Raw genomic sequence first — 22,023 nt, forward strand, 5'->3', positions numbered from 1 at the left:
CAAGATAGGAAGAGTTGTAGGAGTGATTTAGCTTTAAAAGAATGAAAGTACTTTAGAAAAATGTGCGTGTAGTTTTAAAGCATTGATCTCTAATATCTGATAGCTAATGTGGGTCCTCAAAAAATACATATTTGGGGGGGCACCTGGGTGGCTCAGTGGGTTGAGGCCTCTGCCTTTGGTTCGGGTCATGATCCGAGGGTCCTGGGATCGAGTCCTGCATTGAGCCCAGCATCAGGCTCTCTGCTCAGCAGGGAGCCTGCTTCCCTTCCTCTCTCTCTGCCTGCCTCTCTGCCTAGTTGTGATCTCTGTCTGTCAAGTAGGTAAATAAAATCTTTTAAAAAAAAAATACATGTTTTAAAAATATTTTATTTATTTTTTGACAGAGAGAGACATAGCAAGAGAGGGAACATAAGCCGGGGGAGTGAGAGAGGGAGAACAGGCTCCTGTGGAGCAGGGAGCCCCATGCAGGGCTTGATCCCAGGACCCTGGATCATGACCTGTGCCGAAGGCAGATGCTTAACAACTGAGCCACTCAGGCACCCCAGGCCCTCAAAATATTTTTAAATGTTTTCTGGAGTAGCATTTATCTACTTAAGGACTATAGTGATAAAATGAGAGTTTGTTGTCAAGTCTAATCTTAAATGATGATTTTGGTACTTGCTGGTTTAGTTTGGAACAGAGAAGTAATCAACACATACTGTATATGCTTTTAATTGTGTTCTCATTTCTCTCAGTGTGTGTAATAATAGGAATGATTCCTTTTATAGAAGAAAAGTCTCTAGTTAAGTGACTTTATAGCATCACATTTAAGGGAATGATTTTAATTCAGGTATGTGTCAAAGTCAAGTCTCTATATTTATACCATACCATATTACCTATTCTTAAATTCTTTCAGCCTTGACACAGGTCTCAAAGTTGGTTAAAAGATTATAGTAAATGCATAGTCCATAGGATATAGTAGGTATTCAGTAAGTGTTTCCTTTTTCTCCCAGAGATTTTTGGAAATCTTTTGGAAATTTTGGAAAAATTTTGGAAAAAAAATCTTTTGTGGACTTTAAACTCTAGAGAACACATTTATAGGCTTTCCATTTAGATTTAGTGAAAGACAGGGTTGGGGAGACTCTTTTTTTTTTTATAATTAATGTGAGAACAATCTTTATATGGCACCTACTAAATAAGAAAAATATATATTTGCTTCTAATGGCCTTAATTTGGAAGTTTTCAAAGCTTTGGGGGCTGAAGACCTGTTTATGCTTGTTAAAAATTAGGGACCCTCAAAGAGCTTTGTTTGTAGGTTTCTGTCAATATTTATCATTTCAAAAGAAAACACCATTTCAGAAATTAAAGCTAATGATTTAAGAAATACTATCTCATAAAAAATAATGAAACTATTTTATATATACATAGATTTGTAATGAAAAATAACCTAAAACTTTGGTGAGATGTTTTTTCAAAAACTTTGGTGAAAAGAATGAACATGTTTAACATTTTTTAAAGGTCTCTTTTATGTTTGGCCAAGAAAAGATAGTTGGATTGTCATGCCTGTTTCTGAATTCAGTCTTTTGTGATAATGCTGTTTTGGTTGAGATATATGAAAAATACCCAACTTCACATAGGCAGTTGGAAAGGGAGGGTATTTAGGGTTAGAGTAAATAGCCTTTTCAGATAATTATGGAAATTTTTGTTTGATACTGTATTATAACTTCATGAAATAGTAGTTTCTCAAAGTTTAGTTGTAATATGGAATCTTAAGCCATATCAGTGAGCCTTTCATACTCTGTTATGTTAAAATTTATAGGTCTGTCTTATGCTTGAAATCTTTTATCATTGCCTGATTTTGTGACAGCATGTTTTATTGGTCATTTGGAAAATATTAGTTCGCAGAGTTATGCAGATCTTCCAAATGCTGACATATTTTATTGTACAGTGAAAATTCACAATTATTGTCAGTTAGTGTCACCAAATAGTTCATCAGAAAAATGTTAAATGTTGGAAATTGGTGAAGCTCACAGTGGTAGATACAGGTTTTCCAGAATTCTTATTTTCACTTGAAAGCTTTAATTTTATCATTAGCAAGAAGCACTATAAGTTTTTTCCCTTGAAGCCATAAGCTCACTTTGCTCATTTTTGTGAAAACATCTGCCAGACACTGTCTGAATAGCCATAATTTGTCTGTCAGTCATTCTTTCAAGTAAAAATGGTGTTCCATGAAAAAATGGTAGTTCAATTTGCAACTCAGTCATAAAAAACTTTTCTTGAGACAGTCATCATACTGCAGAAATGGGTTTGCTGCAGAAGTAGTTTATATGTAATCCCCATTTTATCACAAAATTTTAGAAAAGGCAGGTTTTTAATAAAGGTAATTTTTAATAAAGGTAATGTCAGGGACATTAAGTGAACCAGCCTTTTTTTGTTGCTTTTTTTTTTTTTAGAAATACAGTAATTACTCATACAGCATGGTGACATTGCCTTAATTCATACTGAAGCACCAGTAGTTTTACCCACTGCATTGCATTGCTATACAGATATTAGCATTATAATAAATAGTAGTAGTAACATGAAAATAGTTTTGATCTGTGGACCCTATGAAAAGGTTTCAACATCCCCACAGGGACCTATTGATTGCACTTTGAGAACCTCTGTTTTTGTTTATTATTGTTGCTTCTATAAGAGGTGACCTTCACTTTTAATTAATAAAAGCCCTTAAAAGGATTTATAGTATCACATGTAAAAAAAAAAAATGGACTAATGAGTCAGTTACACCTGGATTTGAGTCCTGGTTCCTCCATTTAATAGTTATGGAAGGTAATCTCACTAAACCATTTATTTATTTTTTTTTTATTTTTTAAGTCTCTCCAAACCATTTAAATGCTTAATAACCTGGCATATAGTATATACAGAGTGAATGGAGGGTCTTTTTATTTCTTCCAGCTTGCTTCATCGTTCATTATATCCAAATAACCCCTTGTGTTCCCTGTCAGAATAACATTTCGTTTGCAGTTCCTTTTGTACCGCCATGTACCATAATTCAAATCACATCACATGAATTGGGGAAGGCTTCCTTTTCCGTCCATTAGCACGCAAATAAAAGCCTTTCTTGTATGTGCTTCAACCAAATTGTGGCAAAATTACTAGTTTCTGACTTCATTTCTCTAATCCTGGTTGTAAGTAGGTTAGTAGATATTTTATGTAGTTTGTAACTGTTTTTCCACAAGATTGTAAATTTAATCAAAGTAGTTTTGATTCACACTGTTGAGTACCTGTGATGAAAAATGAGTTAAGGTCATAGACATGCTGGCTTTACTTAAAACCCAAGGTTTTCCTATTACCGTTTACTTACTATTAGACCAAAATTGTATTAGCTGTCACTTTTACCATAAATTTAATTTACATTAAACCTAACATAAATTACATTTTTCATAATGTGTTCTGAAAAACCTGGGAATTTATTACATTTTTATGAAAAAAAGTCAGAATCCTAAGATAATGTGGGGTTTCATAATTTGGTGGTAGACATATTTTTTCATATTAGAAAGCAAATCAGTTTCCTATTCTTCTGTGGAAACTTAAGTTGCTCAGTATCTACTCTTAATATTTGTTTTAATTTTTATAGCATGTTTTTGTGATTCCTAAACATAAATTTGTTTAGTTAATGGTAGTTGTATCTTGATAGCTCTACAAGTAGTGTCTATTTGCTTGTATTAAGTGACCCTGTCCTGTTTGCCACCCATCCTGTCTCTTTACCCTCGTCCTCTGTGGTCACTTTCAGCTGCTTGCTCATTCAGAAAAGCAAGCAAAATGTAGTCTTAATATTTTCAAATCATTGTTACATTATTCTTGGTTCTTCAGTAACTGTGAAACCCAGTATGTTTTGGCTCTTATATCAGAATGTTCACGTTTTTTCTGTTAATGTCTTGAATAATTTTCCCCAGTTTCCTTTTCTTCTCCAGCTTCTCCTTTATCCTCAAGTGATGAAAAAGCTTAATTACAACCAATAAACAAATAAAAAATATGATCAACATTATTAGTCATTAGGGAAATGCATATCAAAACCGTAATGAGATACCACTTTAGCCTACTAGGATAGGTTCTTTAATAAGTGTGGAAACAGACATAAGTAAACAAAAAGATAGTAGCAAGTGTTGGTAAGGATGTAGAGAAAGTGCAACCCTCCTACATGGCTGATGGGAATGTAAAATGGTGCATTCCACCTTGGAATGTAGTTTGGCAGTTCCTCAAAGTTAGAACAAGTGACCCAACAATTCCACCGCTAGGTATAAACCCAAGAGAATTAAAAATAAGTGTTCACACAGAAATTTATACATGAATGTTTATAGCAGCATTAAGCATAGTAGCCAAACCAGACAACCCGTTGTCCATCAATTGATGAATGGATAAACAAAATGTGGTCTATACATACAATGGAATGCTATTCTGCCATAAAAAGGAATGAAGTACTACTGCATGCTACAGCATGATGAACTTTGAAAATATTTTGCTGCCTGAAAGAAGCCAGTCAGAGGAGATGACATATTCTATAATTTCAATTATGTGAAATGTCTGGGATAGGTAAATTCCTAGAGACAGAAAGTAGATTAATAGTTGCCCAGGCCTTGGGGAATGATTGCTCATGGGTATAGGCTTTTTATGGTGAAGACAATGATCTGTAATTAGATGGTGGTGATTTATGTGCAACTTTATACTAAAAACCACTGAATTGTACACTTTAAGTTGGTGAATTGTATGGTGTGTGAATTATATCTCAATAAAGCTGTATTTTTTTTTAAAGAAGCTCAATAGAAATAAAAAGAGACCGTGACAACTCTCCACTACCTAAGGGTCTTAGGTTACCTCTTGTTAACTCTTTTTTTACTGACTTCTCTGTCTACCCTTCCCTATTATTGAATTCATAGGTTCAGTAAATACTCAGTTTCTATGTCTGAACTTCGGTTGTAAGCAGTGAGAATAGAACAGGGAATAACACAGGCTAAATTCTCATGGAGTGTACATCTAGCAGGTCAAAATTTCTCAGATCCCTGCTCTAAACGGACCCTGTGAAGATATTCAACCACTGTGAGCTAGTGTTGTAGTAGATCTTTTATCTTTCTTTCGTAAACTCAAATTTATAATAAGTGATATACCTCAAACATGAAGGGAAAGGACATCCTAAATGTTTACTGTCCAGTAACTCTTCCCATGAGGTTGGTGTAAAAGCCTGATTTTTAGAGTGGGAGTTCCTAGGATTAAATTTCAGTAGATATATGCCATTAGGAAAGCTTAATCATTTTTTGTAACTTCAATTTCTGTAAAATTAAAATCCCACCTAATAGGTACAGCTTTAATTAAGCCTTTAAGAGTGAAGAGAACACCTTTGTCCAGACTAGGTCAAATAAGGGTGTGGAGTGTTAGGAAAATTAAAGAACCATTCTCACATTATTCAGGATACTTGAGGTAAGAGTGTCTTGGTGGTAGGAGTTCATGGATCCTTTTTTTACTGCTCCGCCAGCCACTAACCCAGTACTAGATTCCCCCCTCCCCCTGCTGCCCCGATACTGTATTAGTCTTTATGTAATTTTGGGTTCAGTTACTGAGAGACTCTGAGCCAATAAAGTTCTGCCCAAGGTGAAACAGATTGTTTTTACTGCTGGTCTGCTTATGGATTGGCTTTTCCTGAGTCAAGCTTTCCCCTTCACCCCTTACCCAGTCAGCAGTGGTGTGGAAGGGAGGATGTCACTGATAAAGAACAGCCTTTGCCTGCTTCTGCAGCAGCATCCCTGGAAAGAGAAGTTTCTTTTAGACAAGGTTGTAAGTATGACATTATTTAGATAATGTCATTCCATTTTACTTTTCTGTTAACTTTCTACTCACTATTAAAATCTGAGGCACATCATTATAACCTTAGTATTAATCTCATCTCCATAGTGATTGACTTATTTCTGCTTTTGCTCTTCTCCGGTTCATAAAACAACTAGCATGGTTCTTTTAAAAAATGAAATCATGCCCTTTCTCTGTTTCAGTAGGTTCCTAGCACTCTTAGCTTCCAGACTCTTTACTGAGGCCTTCAAGGCCTTGCCAGCTCTGGTCCCTTTTTCTCCTACCTCTGTCACTTTATTATCTCCTTTACTTATATTCTCACGTTCTTTTAATTGTTCTAACACTTCGATAGCTCTTTCCTCTTTAGGCCCATTACACGTACTATTCTGTCTGAATGCTTTTTCCACCCCCCCCCTTTTTTTTTTAACCTTCATCCCCTTTCCTTCGCTGTTTGGTTATTTCTCATCCTTTGAGTCTTCTTCAGTGTTACTTACTTAGAGATGCCATCCTTCCACCCCAACCCCCCTTATTGTTTTCCTCAAGAACACTGATGATAATTTGTTAGCATAGTCACTCTGTGTTAATTTCTCCCATCAGACTAGAAGCTCCCTGAGAGTACAGACCAGGTCTATTTTGTATACCAGTCTTTTCTTAATTTTCATTATAGAGACTGGCATATCAGTGGCAGGGAATTAAATGAAACTTTAAAAAAAATGTGTGTGTGTGCTCTGATTAATTAGAATTAGTGACGAGGGGCACCTGGGTGGCTCAGTCAGTTGGGTGTCTTCGGCTTGGGTCATGATCTTGGGGTCCTGAGATCAGGCCCCACATCAGGCTCTCTACTCAGCGGCGAGTCTGCTTCTCCCTCTCCCTCTGTGATCTTTCTCACTTTCACTCTCTCTCAAATAAATAAATAAAATGTTGAAAAAAAATAGAAGTAGTGACTCAATCAAATTTTTTAAAACAAGGTAATTTTTGTCTCTTGAAATGGTAAGGGCATGGTAATTGTAGAAATTTTTTAGAAAAATGAGAAAATAAAGTAATCTTATATAATCTTACTACTACTAAATGTTTTAGAATGTTTACTTTTTCTTGTGTACATTTTTCCAAATGTATTTGAACTTAATTTGGGTTCTTATTAGAATAACTCACAATAGAATGCAGCCAAGTTTCTCCACCTTAACACTTTTGATACTTTGAACCAAATAATTTTTTGTTGTGGAGAAACATCCTGTGCATTGTAGAATGTTTTAGCAGCTTCACTTGTCTCTGGCAGTAGATGCCAGTACTATGCCTCGTCCCAGTTGTAAAAGCCAAAATTATCTCCAGAAATTGCCAGATGTTCTCTGAATGACAAAAGTCACCCCAGACGGAGAACCATTGGAATTTAGTTAATGTACCCATATTTTAGTGTTTCCTTGTATAAGATAAATGTGTTTACTTGTCATGTGTTTTGTAGAAAAGAGTATTGCAAAAGGATATGTGTGACTTTTACATCAACAAATTGGATAACCTAGATGAAATGGATAAATTCCTAGAAACACACAACCTACCAAGACTGGATCCTGAAGAAACAAAATCTAAACAGATCTATAACTAGTAAAGAGATTGAATCAGTAATCAGAAATCTCCCAACAGAGAAAAGCTCAGAACCAGATGGCTTCACTGGTGAATTCTACCAAATATTTAAAGAATTAACACCTTTTTAAAGTCCCACTTAAACTCTTCCAAAAAACTGAAGAGGAGGGAATATGTTCACATCTATTCTGTGAGGCCAGCATTACTCTTGTGCCAAAGCCAGAGACACTACAAGAAAACTGCAGAACAATATCCTTGATGAACGGTGTTGTAGAAATTTTCAGAATACTAGCAGACTGAATTCAGCAGCATCTTAAAAGGATTATATACCCTGACCAAGTGGATTTGATCCTGGAATGTAAAGGATGGTTCAATATATGAAAATCAATGTACTGTACCAAATTAACAGAATGAAGGGCAAAAATACCCAAAAAAGCATTTGACAAAATTCAATACCCTTTCACGATAAAAACACTCATAACTAAGAATAGAAGGAAACAACCTCAATATAATAAAGACCAAATATGAAAAGCCCTAGCAAATGACACTCAATGATGAAAGATTGAAAGCTTTGCTTGGAAGACTAAGAAGGATGTCCACTTTCACCAGTACTATTCAGCATGGTACTAAAAGTCCCAGCTAGAACAGTTAGGCAATAAAAAGAAAAGGCATCCACACCGGAAAGGAGGAAGTAAAATTCTCTGTAGGTGGTTTGAACTTATATGTAGAAAACCCTAATGATCCTCCTAAAAATATGTTAGAAGTAATAAATGATTCAGCAAAGTTACAGGATTTAAAATCAGCATTCATTCATAAGGAACAATTTGAGAAGGAAATTGAGAAACATTGAGTTACAAAAGGATCAAAAGGCATAAAATACTTAGGAAAAACCTAACTAGGTAAAAGACTTTCACACTGAAAACTGCAAAATGTTGCTAAAAGAAATTAAAGAGAGCAAAAATAAATGGAAAGGCATCCCATGTTCATGAGTTGGAAGACCTATTATTAAATGTTAGTACTGCCTAAAGTGATCTACAGATTTAATGGAAAAGTCCATATGGAATCTCAAGGGACCCTGAATAATAGCCAAAACAATCCAGAAAAAGAAGAGAAAGTTGGAGGTCTCACACTTCCTAATTTAACTTGAAGGTTACAGTAATCAAAACAGTGTGGTATTGACGTAAAGTCAAACATAGACCTGCAGAATAGAAAAGGAGTCTAGAAATAAACTCTTGCATGTATATTCAAAGATTTTTGACAAGAGCACCAAGACCATTTATTGGTAAAGAGCAGTCTTCAAAAAATGGGGCTGGGAAAATTTGATAGCTACAAGTAAAAGAATGAAATTGAACCCTTAACACCATATACTAAAAATTAACTCAAAATGGATCAAGGACCTAAATGTAAGACCTAAAACAAAACTCTTAGGAGAAAGAATGGGACAGAAATTTCATGACATTAGATTGGGCAGGGATTTCTTGGATATGACACTAAAGATTGTGTGTGTGTGTGTGTGTGTGTGTGTGTGTGTGTGTGTGTGTGTATCTTGTACAAGACAGACAAACATAAAAAACTGGAAATTGAACTTCTTTCTTTTCCTACATTTATTTTCTAACTTTTCCAAAGAGGTAAGTATAATTTCTGAATTTAATACATTTCTCTGTTGTTCAAATACTTGGTAGTGAAACTCTACTGTACTCCCATTCCTTGGAGTTAATAACTGGTTTTTTTCCCCTTAAAATTTTATTTATGAGAGGGAAAGAGAGCATGCACATGAGCAGGTGGAAGGGCAGAGGGAGAGGGAGAAGCAAATTCCCACTGAGCAGGGAACCTAATGTAGGGCTCAATCCCAGAACCCTGAGATCATGACCTTAGCTAAAGGCAGACGCTTAACAGAGTGAACCACCCAGGTGCCCCTGGAGTTAACAGTTAACAATTTCTCACATTTTTTTGTGATTTTTAAATTATATTTATGTACTAATTGTCTCAGTGCTTATAATTTAGATGTGGATCATTTTAAAGTATTACTATTTCTGGTAGAATTACTTTAAATTGTTCAGTAACTTGCCAAGGTTAAATCTGGCCTCCTGTTTAATTTACTTTCAGACTTCTCTATTACTCAATCTTGAGTAAGCTTTTTACTTGTTAGAGGTGGAAATTTGATTTGGCTTATGAAGACTTGCCCATCACTAGTAATGCATATAGCTACTACTATTAATAAATACTATTTTGAGAAATCACAATTTGAGTAAGCATTTAACATTAAGTGTTCAAAATTTCTCTTTTATTGTCATAAATGAGAAATGTCATAAATAAAGTTGGAATTTATCTGCTAATCACAAGCAGTTTGCCAGCATACATTATACTTGGCAAATGCATGAATAAGCCCATTATGGCTGCTGCTGGAGGGATCAGCAAGTGGAAATGAAAGGAGGGAAAGTAGGAAAGGAATAGGAAAATGAGCTTTTTTTTTTTTTCCAAGATTTATTTGAGCGAGAGAGTGAGCAAACATGCAAGTAGGGAGGAACAAAAGAACAGAGGGAGAGGGAGAGAGAGAATCTCAAGCAGACTCCCCACGGGCAAGATTAGGCTTACATTCATTTTTACTTACTGCAGACTTTCTACTGTCAAGAGCAGTATATGCATGTTATAACACATTACATTTATTAGATGAGTAAAATCAAGTAATGTGTTATAAATGGTGTTTGGCACCAAATGTTTACTAAATGTTAGGCTTTATTATTAACTTATTATATTTCTCTGTCATAAATACTACCTCCTTAAAGCCAAGGATTTCCTGTGTCTGGTCCATCTTTGTATTTCTGGTGCTTAACAAATAGGTGATTAATAAATATTTGATTGAGTAAATGTTTCCCAGCAGGCTCTAAATAATAATACAGAGGTAATCCATGTTGTGGGGATGGGAAGGTTATGTATGTTTGTGTGTATATATAATGTTTTAAAAATTGCTTTATAGAGATATAATTTATCTTACATAAAACCCATTTAAAGTGTACAATTCAGTGATTTTTTTTTTTAGTAAACTTTCAGAGTTATGCAACCATTGCTACAACCCAATTTTAGAATATATTCCATCACCCCACAAAATATCTCGTGCCTGATAGTCTTTTACATTTTTATCTTCTTTTGTTTTTTGTTTTTTTTTTGTGCTATTACCTAAATATTAACATTCCTAGGGGATGGAAATGGGCTGGATGAAGTAAAATCAAAGATTACATTCCTTATCTTTTGTATGACTAACTTCTAAAATTTTCTCTAGTGAGATTAGGTCAGCTAAACTCTCCTATTTTACTCAAAAAATTTAAAAATATTCAGATTTCGTACAATATGTTATTACATCATCATAACTTAAACTAGTATTTTGTAGAGGTTTTTTTTTTTTTTTTTAAGATTTTTATTTATTGGACAGAGAGAAACACAGCGAGAGAGGGAACACAACCAAGGGGAGTGGGAGAGAGAGAAGCAGGCTTCCTGCCGAGCAGGGAGCCTGCTTCCACCTCTCTATTTGCTTGCCTCTCTGCCTACTTGTGATCTCTGCCTGTCAAATAAATAAATAAAATCTTAAAAAAAAAAAGCTATATTCTGTAACATTCACTTGTTTGACTTTTTTGACAATTTCTTGTCCCCCTTTGCCTGAATTTAGGATTTTGTATCTGTATTTATTACAAGCAAAGAAATACATAAATACTGGATGATCTGCCTAAACTCTACCCCTTACTCAGTCTCTTTCTCTGCCTTTCCCCCATCCCCCCATTTACAGCCTTTGTCCTTTAGATAGCTCTTTGGCCTATAAATAAAGTCTGGCCAGTTTGGCAGCCTTTTGGAATTCTAATTGACAGCTCACTGCATCAGTGTAAGTCATGTGAATTCACAACTATTACATTTGTATATAATATATAAAACCTCTGCTTTTTGAGTTACGACTTAGAAAAATAAGCCTTATATACCCCTTTTATGGGACCCCAGAGAGATAGTCTTTTATTTGAGTTGGACTTGTGATTTGGTAAATGTCTAAAATCTAATATCACTTTAAAGACTTGGCAAAATAAATGCTGCCAGGCTGCTGCATAGGGTGTCTTTCTGCTAGTTAATTCAGTCTTCTCTTTACCTTGAAGGTAATAGCTTTTTCTCAAGAGAAGAAAATTCTTTTCTTGCTTTCTTGCTCTGTAATAAAGAGATTGTCAAATCTCTTACTTTGCAAGTAAATTTCTGTGGGTAGGAATAGCCAGAGGCATATGTCACTACTACCATGTTAAATTGGTTTGATAAATCCTTTATTAATAGTTCCAAATTATCAGAAACTCCAGATTTAATAAGTAAGATATACTGTAGTGGTAAAAAATTCTTTGGGTGTAAATAAGATACTTATATAAATGTGATATTTAATATTTATTTAATATCTTATTAATTAAAGATTTTATTTGATAGCACAAGAAAGGAGGAGCAGCAGGTAGAGAGAGAAGCAGGCTCCAATGAGGGGCGTGATCCCAGACCCTGAGATTATGACCTGAGCTGAAGGCAGACAGCCACCCGACGCCCAGGTGCTCCAGTATTTTATTAATTTATGTAACATTTTACTTCATTGAAAAGAAGTTAAAGCCCACTATGACTTCACTCTGCTTCTTTAGGTAGAAGAGTTACTCATAGAACTTTTTTTGACTTCAGCTATCTATCCCTCAAAAGTCTACCTTTTACTGAACAATCTTCGAAGTAGTACATTTTACAAGTTTTATTTTCTGTGTGTGAGACATAGGACCTAATTTTTTGTTGTTGTTTACTGAAGTTCAGTGTTTTTGTACTGTGATACAGTACAAAGCCCATTGTCTTGATAATATCTTTTTCTTTGCTATGAACCATAGGCTCCAAGATTGGCTTAAACTTTAAGACTTCGGGGAGACGGTGTGGCTTATTGGTTAATTGGCTTTATAGGAGACCATCTGAATTCTGATCCTAGCTATTCCACTTCTAGCTGTGTGATCTTAGCCAGGTAATTTAACTTGTCTACACCTTAGTTTCCTTATATATTAAAAAACAAAACAAAACAAAAAATTTTTTAACCTTTTAAGGCTGTAATAGTTAAAGGATAGTGAATGTTGAAATTTTTATTGTAGTACTTGGCTAAGTTTTTTTATTCATTTTGCAACCTGTCTTGTTGGTATTTTTTTATTGAGTGTTTTTTTTAAGGGCAAAGGATTTCAAAAGACTTTATGAAAGAAAATGTAAGATAGAAAATAAATACAGGAGGGGCACCTTGGTGACTCAGTAGATTGAGTGTCCAACTCTTGATCTTGGCTCAGGTTTTGATCTCAGGGTTGTGGGTTCAAGCCTTGTTTTGGCATGGAGCCTACTTTAAATAAACAATGAAAAGAAAAAACACATGAAAAGTTGTTCAGTATCATTAATCATTAGGGAAATGAAGACCACCACATATCTATTAAAATGACTACATGAAAAAGAGTGACCATTTCAAATTTTGATAAGAATGTGAAGGACTAGAACTCTCAGGTACTGTTATTGGGATGGACAATTATACAACCAATTTGGAAAACAGTTTGCAGGGGTTTTGAGTTTTGTTTATATATTTTTTTACTCAAATATAATCAACATACAATGTTATGTACAATATAATGATTGAACAATTCTCTTCTCATCATGGTATGTGTACTCTTAATCCCCTTCACCCGTTTCACCCATCTCTCCCCTAACTCCCTCTGGCCGCCAGCAGTTTGTTTTCTGTATTTTTTTTTGTTCTTTGTTCATTTGGTTTGCTTCTTAAATTCTGCGTATGAGTGAAATAATGTATTTCTTTCTCTGACTGACTTCGCTTAGCATTATACTCTCTAGCTTCATCCATGTCATTGCAAATAGCAAAATTTCATTCTTTTTTATGGCCAAATAACATTGTGTGTGTGTGTGTGTGTATCTCATATCTTCTTTATCTGTTCATTGATTGATGGGCACTTGGGCTCTTTTCATAATTTAGCTTTTGGAAAGTAATGTTCCAGTAAACATAGGGGTGCCTGGATCCCTTTGAATTAGTGTTTTGTGTTTTGGGGGGTAAATATCCAGTAGTCCACTACTTGATTGTAGGATACTGCCTGGATTGTATGATACTGTATGATACTCTTGGGTTGTAAGATACTGCCATTTTCAGGTTTTGAGGATCCTCCATACTGTTTTCTGCAGTGGCTGCACCAGTTTGCATTCCCACCAACAGTACACGTGGGTCCCCTTTTTCCACATCCTCACCAACACTTAGTTATTTCTTGTGGTTTCAATTTTAGCCATTCTGACAAGTGTAAAGTGATATCTCATTGTGGTTTTAATTTTCATTTCCCTGATGATAAGTGATGTTGAGTATCTTCTTATGTGTCTCTTGGCCATCTGGATGTTTTTGGGAAAATGTTCATTCAGTTCCCCTGCCCATTTTTTAATTGGATTATTTGTTCTTTTTTGGTGTTGAGTTGTAGATGATTTTTTTAATGTATTTTGGATATTAACACCTTACTGGATATGTCATTTTATCTTCTCCTGTTTAGTAGGTTGCCTTTTTGTTTTGTTGATAATTTCCTTTACTGTGCAAAACCTTTTTATTTTGGTGTAGGTCCCAGTAGTTTAATTTTGCTTTTGCTTCCCATGCTAGAGGGGACACATCTAGTAAAATATTTCTATGGCTGATGTCAAAGAAATTACTACCTATGTTTTCTTTCTAGAGTTTTATGGTTTCAGATTTCATATTTAGGTCTTTAACCCAATTTGAATTTATTTTTGTATATGGTGTAAGAAAGTGGTCCGGTTTCATTCTTTGGGTATTTTTAAAATACATATCTGTACCAAAACTGAAATGATCATCAGAAGTTCACTTAAACAGAGATTGAATAAATTGGTTTGGTCAAAAATTGAAGTAAAGATTTCTGGACATAAAAGATTACCCAGTACATTTTAAGAAGGAATAATACTTATTCCTTATGTTGTTCCTTATATAGTGAACTTACATTCTAGTTGGGAGAGGATAACAAAGTTTCATATAGCATATTGGCATGTGATAAGTAGTATGGAGAAAAATAGAAGAGGAATAGAGAGTACCCAGCAGGAGAGTTGCTGGTTGGGTAGGAAGGGAAAGACCTTCCCATGGAGGTGACATTTGAAAGATGAGAGTGAGCACTGCAGATAGAGAGGGAAGAGCATTACAGCCTGAGGAATTAGCAGTAGCAATAATAATGATAGCTAACACACTGTTATGTGCCAGGAGCTACTTAACTCCTATACATATATTAACTTATTTAATCTTTATAGTATCCTGTGAAATAGATATTTTTACTATCCTCATTTTATAGATAACAAAAGGCATTGAGAGAGCTGGTAAGTAATTTGGCTGAAAATTGAACCCAAGCAATTTGGCTCTGGAGTCCATCCTTGGGAGTTGCTGCATAGTGTATTAGTGAAGACCTTGAAGAGAGAGAATTTCCAGAATGTTAGAGGAATAGCAAAGTTAGTGTAGATACTGCAGAGTGAATCAAGAGAATGATAGGAGCTGAGGTCTGAAAGGTGGTTATTGGAGAAGGAATAACATAGGAAGATTTGAGTGGACTTAAAGCATTTTTATGACTGGGCTTTTACTCCAAAGTGGAGCACCATTGATGGTTTTGAACAGGCAGGTGACATGATCTGACTTCTTAAAAAGTGGTTCTTTACTAAGTCCTTCCTCAGAGGCTATGGTAGAATTCAGGAGGACCTGGAGACTTAGAAAAAATTACTTCTTTATTTTCACTAACTTTTAACAGTTCTTCTAACTTTCCTTCATTTAATAATATAGCCAGTAAACAGTAGTTATTAAAGTTACCTGTGACTTTTTGTCACCACCAGTTAGAACATTATTGTTGCAGGATCTCTTAAATCATTTAAGATCAACATTACTTTGAAATTACAGTACTTACTAGACTCACTGTTAGATCCCACTTAATGTGATAATGAAGCACATATATTATAGTTTGTCTTTTCATATTTATATTTTTTTACAATTATATATCAATATAATTGTTTTTCTTTGTAATCTTATCTATTTCTTATCTCTATTTAAAAAGTATTTGGGGGTGCCTGGGTGGTTCAGTTGGTTTAAGCTACTGACTCTTGATTTTCAGATATGTTGTGGGATCAAGTCCCGTGTTGTGCCCTGCACTCAGCATGGAATCCACTGGAGATTCTTCTCTCCCTCTGCCCCTTCCTCTGTTTGTGCTCTCTCAATAAATAAATCTTTAAAAAAAATAAATAATAAATAACACTATATGAAAGGTGTTCATTGATTTCACCAGATTGACAAAGGAGACTGTGGGACTCAAAAATTAAGATTACCTGTGAGGATTGCTTTGGTTACTGTGATAACAATGAATACAGAGGAGGGCAAGAACAGGAAGAGGGGTACAAGTTCAGAGACTCTTTTGCAATAATCTAGGTGAGCGTTAATGGTGAGTTGGACCAGAGTAGTACTGGCAGAGAAGGTATATGTAATTGGATTTCGAATAAGTTTTGAAGGTTGAACCAGTGGGAGGATTTGGTACAATCGAATGTTTAACATGAGAGTAAAAGAAGAATCAAGGATGGCTATAAAGTTTTTGGTCTGTGCATCTGGAAGGATAGAGCTGCCATTTGCTTAAAAATCCCTTTGAAATTATCAATAGATTTATAATGCTGAATATGTCATAAATTTTTTAAAAAGATTTATTTAAGAGAGCCCATGAGTGGGGGGAGAGGAAGAGAATCTCAAGCAGACTCCCCACTGAGTACAGAGCCTGTCACAGGGCTTGATTTCATGACCCTGAGATCAAGAGTTGGACACTTAACTGACTGAGCCACCCAAGTGCCCCGTCATAAATTTTTTAAACAGTAACATAAGCCTTATAAAAATAAAGATACAAAGGATAAAAGAACTCTCAGTCTCACCTCCCATATGAATCATGTGAGATGAGATAGAGTTATGTATGTTTGTTAAAAATTAAAAGTTCGGTTTTGGATATAAGTTTGAAGTCTTTAATCGGATATATGAGTATTACTTTGTGACTTGCTGTTTCTACTTAATATGCCCTGGCATATGCAGTCACTAGAAAGAATGAGGAGAACTTATACTTAGAGCTTAAACTTGTATTGTTTCTAAAGGTTTGAATGTTTTACAGTAAGCATGAATACGTGTGCTAGGGAGGTTTAAAATGAGCAAAACACATGTTAAGAAGTAAGAGAATGGTTACAGTATGTGGTAGAAAAATTTTGTGGTCATTAGAAATAATGAAAAAGATTTACTGTATTATACCACCATGGAAGGGCTCTAAAAATCCATAAATTAAGTAAACAAAAATAAGGTAAAGACAGAATAAGTAGATAAGTGTGTCAGAATCACAGTAAACCTAACAGTGTTTACCGTTAAAGAGACTGGATGGATAGGAAGACACCTTCCCTCCTTTTAAGCTGCTGAATTTATTAGCCTTGTTACATGTATTACTTCTTTAAGTGCCATGGTTCATATGCGAGGTGAGCTTATGGGTTGGTTCTTTCATTCTTTGTATCTTTGTATTCTTACACATTATAGTTTTAAAATTTTATATCTAATACAGGTCTTTATTATGAGTAAAAATGACTATTTACATATGACTAGAAGAAAAGATTATGGGATATACATTGAAATGTTAATAGTGGTTTTCCTGGGTGATGGAAATTGAGATCGTTTTTTTTAAAATATTTTTCTTTAATTTCTTGTAGACTATGAGAAGACAACGAAATGAAGTTGTAGTTGAATTAAGGAAGGTGAGTCTGAGTAATATTGAGTACTTCCAACCATAATTCTAACAATATTACAGCATATATAGAAGATACTAAATGTATATTAATCCCAAGTGTTTGCCATTTCTTTTTCTTTTGAAAACTGAAGGATTTTAACTAAACTTAACCAAGCTATTGAAGTTGGCAAAATACAACTTGGCTACTCTCCTAAGAATAGAGATAAACAAGTTATATGGTGTTTTTCTTCTGTAATCTTTAATAATTTATAGAAAGAAATAGTTCAGCTGCTTACAGGTGTAGTTATACACAAGTTCTGAAAAGAACTTGTTCCATTTACAAATTTCATCAACTTTTCAAGTATTAAAATAGGTTATATTTCATGTGTGTAAAAAAAAAAGAAAGTTATAGTTGGGAGTATATCTTTAAATTTTTCCCGCACATTTTTTAGTGAAATTTGAGTGGGCCTTGATTTTTGTAAGGCATTGTTGATTTTAGTCTGATTTTGAAATGCCCAACTTTTGCTTTGACTTTGTTTTTAGGTGATAAAGAGAAGCTCCCAGATGATGTATAAAATGGTTTAGTACTTTTAAATAAATACATATATGTTTGGTTCTGGCTTAAACTACACACTGTCTTTTTTAATCAATTTTTTGTTTTTTTAATTTCTTTTTACATAGTTCACGGTTTATTAAAAATGTAGTATTTGGGGCTTGGAATTCAGATTTTTTGTTGCTTAAATATTTGAATCACACTTTGGTTTAATTTTCTGCATTTGCATTTTACTTTTAAAAGGCACTTCCCATTTCAGTTTGTAGGCACAGGATTGCCTAACCTTTTTGTATGAAAGTATTTAGCTTTTTTAACTAAAGTTATTTTTTTGATATATATCTTTTTTTTTTTTTTTTTTAAGAATAAAAGAGATGAGCATCTCTTAAAGAGAAGAAATGTACCACATGAAGATATCTGTGAAGATTCTGATATAGATGGTGATTATAGAGTGGTAAGTTATTGTTATTCTGGTAACTTGAAAACTGCCAGTGAAAAATTTTACATAAATATAGAATTTTAAGGTGACTTTTTAACTTAGTTTTTTCTTTAATTTTTTTCACAGCAAAATACCTCTCTAGAAGCTATTGTTCAAGTAAGTTGAGTTTTTCCCCCGTCTTCATTTGTATTTCTAATTATTATGTATCTATATCAAAAATTGTTTTAATTTTTTATAGAATGCTTCAAGTGATAACCAAGGAATTCAATTAAGTGCAGTTCAAGCTGCTAGGTAAGTTAAGTTTTGGGGACATATTTGAATTTTATAACTTACTCAGGAGTTCTGTTTGAGTTTTCACTGTACAGTAGTACTGTTACTCATATTTAATTTTGATGACAAGCAGTAAAGAATAGTCCATAGACCAACTACATTTACTTCAAAAATTTTTTCTGTGATCTAGAGTATTAAAATTGGTAGCAGTTTTCTAAACTCACAAATAAATAAACTTAAGTTTCAGCTTGCATAATACACACAGATGCTAGGGAAGAATTGTGTTGACAGGTTATTGCTGTCAACTAATAGAAAAACATTATTTATAAAACTTTACTTTTTATTAACAGGTTTAATTTTATAAAAAAATGTTTCATCTCCTTCCCAGGTAGCTAATTCTTTTCACAATCCCTATTTTAATCAAATAATAAATTGAATTACAAGCTTACTGTAGCAGTGTACAGGCAAGTAGACATTAAGATTTAGGGCTCTAAAGTTTGCCAGTGTACTTCCAGGTAGGAATATTAACTTATGTTGCATACTTCTGCTGTGAAATCTTTGTTCTAGAGGTGTATGCTCCTATATTTTAAGGGGAGGACCAGAGAAACTTCTGAGACTTTTGTATTAATGAGTAGGTCGGAGAAGGCATGGTTGTCTCATAGTATAATACAGTCTTTCCTTTCTCTATTTATAAATATAAGAATAATGCTCTGTGTTATTATTAGTAGGACAGAGACACTTAAGTAAGTAATTGATCCTACTCATAGAATTTCATAGTGGGAGAAGATTTCACTGGTCCATCCAGTATCGTAGCCAGTATACAAATCTTTTATTAAAAAAATTTATTAGAGTTTCCCTACTTTTGTGTATTCATTTTAAATAACCTAGAACATATAGGAAAATTACAGAATTAACAGTATTGCCAACTATAGGTAAAAGAACTTCTTAGGACTTGGTTATATTGGAAGAAAATCATAGAAGTACTCACATCTCAGAATGGCAAATTAATGTTTACAGATAGGATGATTAAGAAATTTTGATACATTATTCTCACCATTTCCAGAGTTGATTATTTGAATTTTGGACCAGCTTTTCTCAGTAGGCATTTTAATGAAAGCCGTAAGTCCCCTAAGGCCAATATTCTCGAATTATGGTCTTTGGATCCCCAGGAGAACCTGAGACAACTTTATAAGTATACAAGATCAAACTCATTTTCACGATAATATTAAGACTTTGTTTGCCTTTTTTAAACGTGTTATGAATTTACATTGCTGTTGGAAAAGTAACTGTGACTAGAATTGCTGGTACCTTAGCGCAAATCAATTAGACAGTGTCATCAAACTGGTTTTATATTTTGTAGATATTATAGGCACCATTGTGCACTCAAAAGAAAGGCCATTTCTAAATCTTGAAGAATGTCCTCAGTGAAGTAGTAGAAGAAATTTCTTTTATTAAATCTGGAACCTAGGTTAAGAAAGACTGGGTCATTACCTACTTTGTGCTAAGAATTGTGCCATGTGCTGTGGAAAATACTGTGAAAAAGCATGTGTAATTCTTGCTCTATAAGAACTTTAGAACCTAATAGGGAAGGCAAGGGTATGTTAAAATTAGGGTGATACTCAACAACAAATGTAAGCATATGCTGTATAAATGTTCTTGAATTCAGAGAGGATATTATGAAAACATACAAATTTAAATGGACTTTGAATAGATAGAGCTTGAATAGACAGAAAAGAGGGCATTCCAAGTGTGGGAAATAGGATGTGAAGAGCCTGGAAATGAGATTGAAATAGTGAGACAACTGATTTATTGTTGCATTACAGAGAATAAGATTCATTAGTTAGGTAAGACGGAGCCAACTTGTGGAGGGTTTAAGCTAGGGCAAGAAGGTTACATTTATTGGGTAGTAAATATGTAGCCATATTCTGCTGCTTGGTTTATATAGGAAAATGATCTGATTAAGCTTTCATAAACATTGCTCTGTAGGATACTCAGATGGGTGAGGATTTGTGTAATCTTTATGTCAAGTATGAATTTGAATTTAATTATATATCATTAAATTTCACAAGAGTATGTATGTCTCTTATAGGAAGCTTTTGTCCAGTGACCGAAATCCACCAATTGATGACTTAATAAAATCTGGAATATTGCCTATTTTAGTCCATTGTCTTGAAAGAGATGACAAGTAAGTACATTAAGAAGTATTTTAGAATGTATCCTTTGCACAAGACAAGATTTTCTGGTAGTTCGATTTTTAAAGAAGAAAGAAAAGGGCTATATGATGGAGTTGAAAAGCCAGTGAAAAACAGTGCAAGGTGTGTTTACACCAGGAGGTGAACATAAAGGCCGAAGAGGAACTTGAGAATGATACATTGAACTTTTAAACTTTGAAAATCCGCAAAAACCAGTTTGGCTGTTAAGTGCTTGAGAAAACTGTTTGGGTAGTCATATGCAGCTATTTAAATAAAGAGTTTTTGGATGCCTGGATGGCTCAGTCAGTAAAGCATCTGCCTTCAGTTCAGGTCATTATCCCTTGATCCTGGGGTGGAGCTCACTGCTGAGCAGGGAGCCTGCTTCTCCCTCTCCTTTTGCCCCTCCCCTTAGCCCCGTTCAGTTTGTGTTCTTGTGTGCTAGTTCTCTCTCTCAAATGAAGAAATAAAATTTTATAAAAAGAAAAAGTTTTTACTAAAAATAGACGGGACACCTGAGGAAATTGTATGCTTTTTATACTGAAGAGATACTGTAAATAGTCATTGGAGGTTTTAAAAAAGTGCTGGATGCATAGATCGATAACTTTCAAACAAAATATTTAATACTTTAAAAAATGCTTGAAGGGAGGAATGGTTGGTACATATTAGATTAGGGCCGATGTAAAAATCCCTACTGTTCAACATTATTTGTTCTTTTTAGTCCTTCTTTACAGTTTGAAGCTGCATGGGCTCTGACAAACATTGCATCTGGAACCTCGGAACAGACTCAAGCAGTAGTTCAGTCCAGTAAGTTGGTGATTAACAGATAAAATTGTGATTTCTAAAAAAGAAGTTAGTAAAAAAAAATAGTGATTCTCTTAAAAGAATAAAGCTATTTTTATTAAAAAATAATAGCTATCCAGTTACAGGTTGGCTGAAATAGGCCAACTAAAGTATGTTACTTTGATCATATCATTCCAGTGACTGACATTTTCTATTTTCAAAAATTCATTTGTTGCTAAATCTGAGAACATTTTCTAATTATAGTAGCAGATTACATTATTGTACTTACATTTTACTTATAGGATATCATAGAAATAAAGGTGTTCTTCCCATTGTCATACTACCTCTTGGCGTCTCTTAATGAGAGTTTCATCATACGGGTCAGAGAAATTTTGTATAAAGTAGTCCTGTTGAAAAATAGCTTGAAATTTTTTCATTGTTACTATTACAGGATTGCTTTTCTTTTATGTTCCAAGAGATATAAGTGGGAAATTATTATTGGAGGTAATAACCTGAATGTATTGTTTTCATAAATACTGTTTAATTCTTCTATCAAAGAAATTAATAATTTAAAGAAGGTACTTTTAAAGTGCTCTTCACAGAGTTGTAAAC

At 34.2% G+C, this 22,023-nt stretch overlaps 1 protein-coding gene across 3 annotated transcripts in view; it reads left to right on the top strand.

Moving 5' to 3' along the window:
• LOC111150421 (karyopherin subunit alpha 4) overlaps positions 1–22,023 on the top strand; it is a 56,308-nt gene that overhangs the window by 5,021 nt on the left and 29,264 nt on the right. For 2 of the 3 annotated variants that reach the window (XM_022507861.1, XM_022507871.1), the window contains exons 2-7: positions 17,164–17,208; positions 18,095–18,184; positions 18,296–18,325; positions 18,408–18,460; positions 20,529–20,624; positions 21,350–21,435. In XM_022507861.1, the coding sequence (XP_022363569.1) occupies positions 17,164–17,208; positions 18,095–18,184; positions 18,296–18,325; positions 18,408–18,460; positions 20,529–20,624; positions 21,350–21,435 (400 nt within the window). Of the gene's footprint in view, positions 1–12,371; positions 12,401–17,163; positions 17,209–18,094; positions 18,185–18,295; positions 18,326–18,407; positions 18,461–20,528; positions 20,625–21,349; positions 21,436–22,023 lie in introns of those variants that run through there. The other variant, XM_022507881.1, reaches the window with a different exon arrangement.

Source organism: Enhydra lutris, unplaced genomic scaffold (assembly GCF_002288905.1).
Source record: "Enhydra lutris kenyoni isolate GAN:26980312 unplaced genomic scaffold, ASM228890v2 scaffoldscaffold2, whole genome shotgun sequence".
Lineage (NCBI taxonomy): Eukaryota > Metazoa > Chordata > Mammalia > Carnivora > Mustelidae > Enhydra > Enhydra lutris.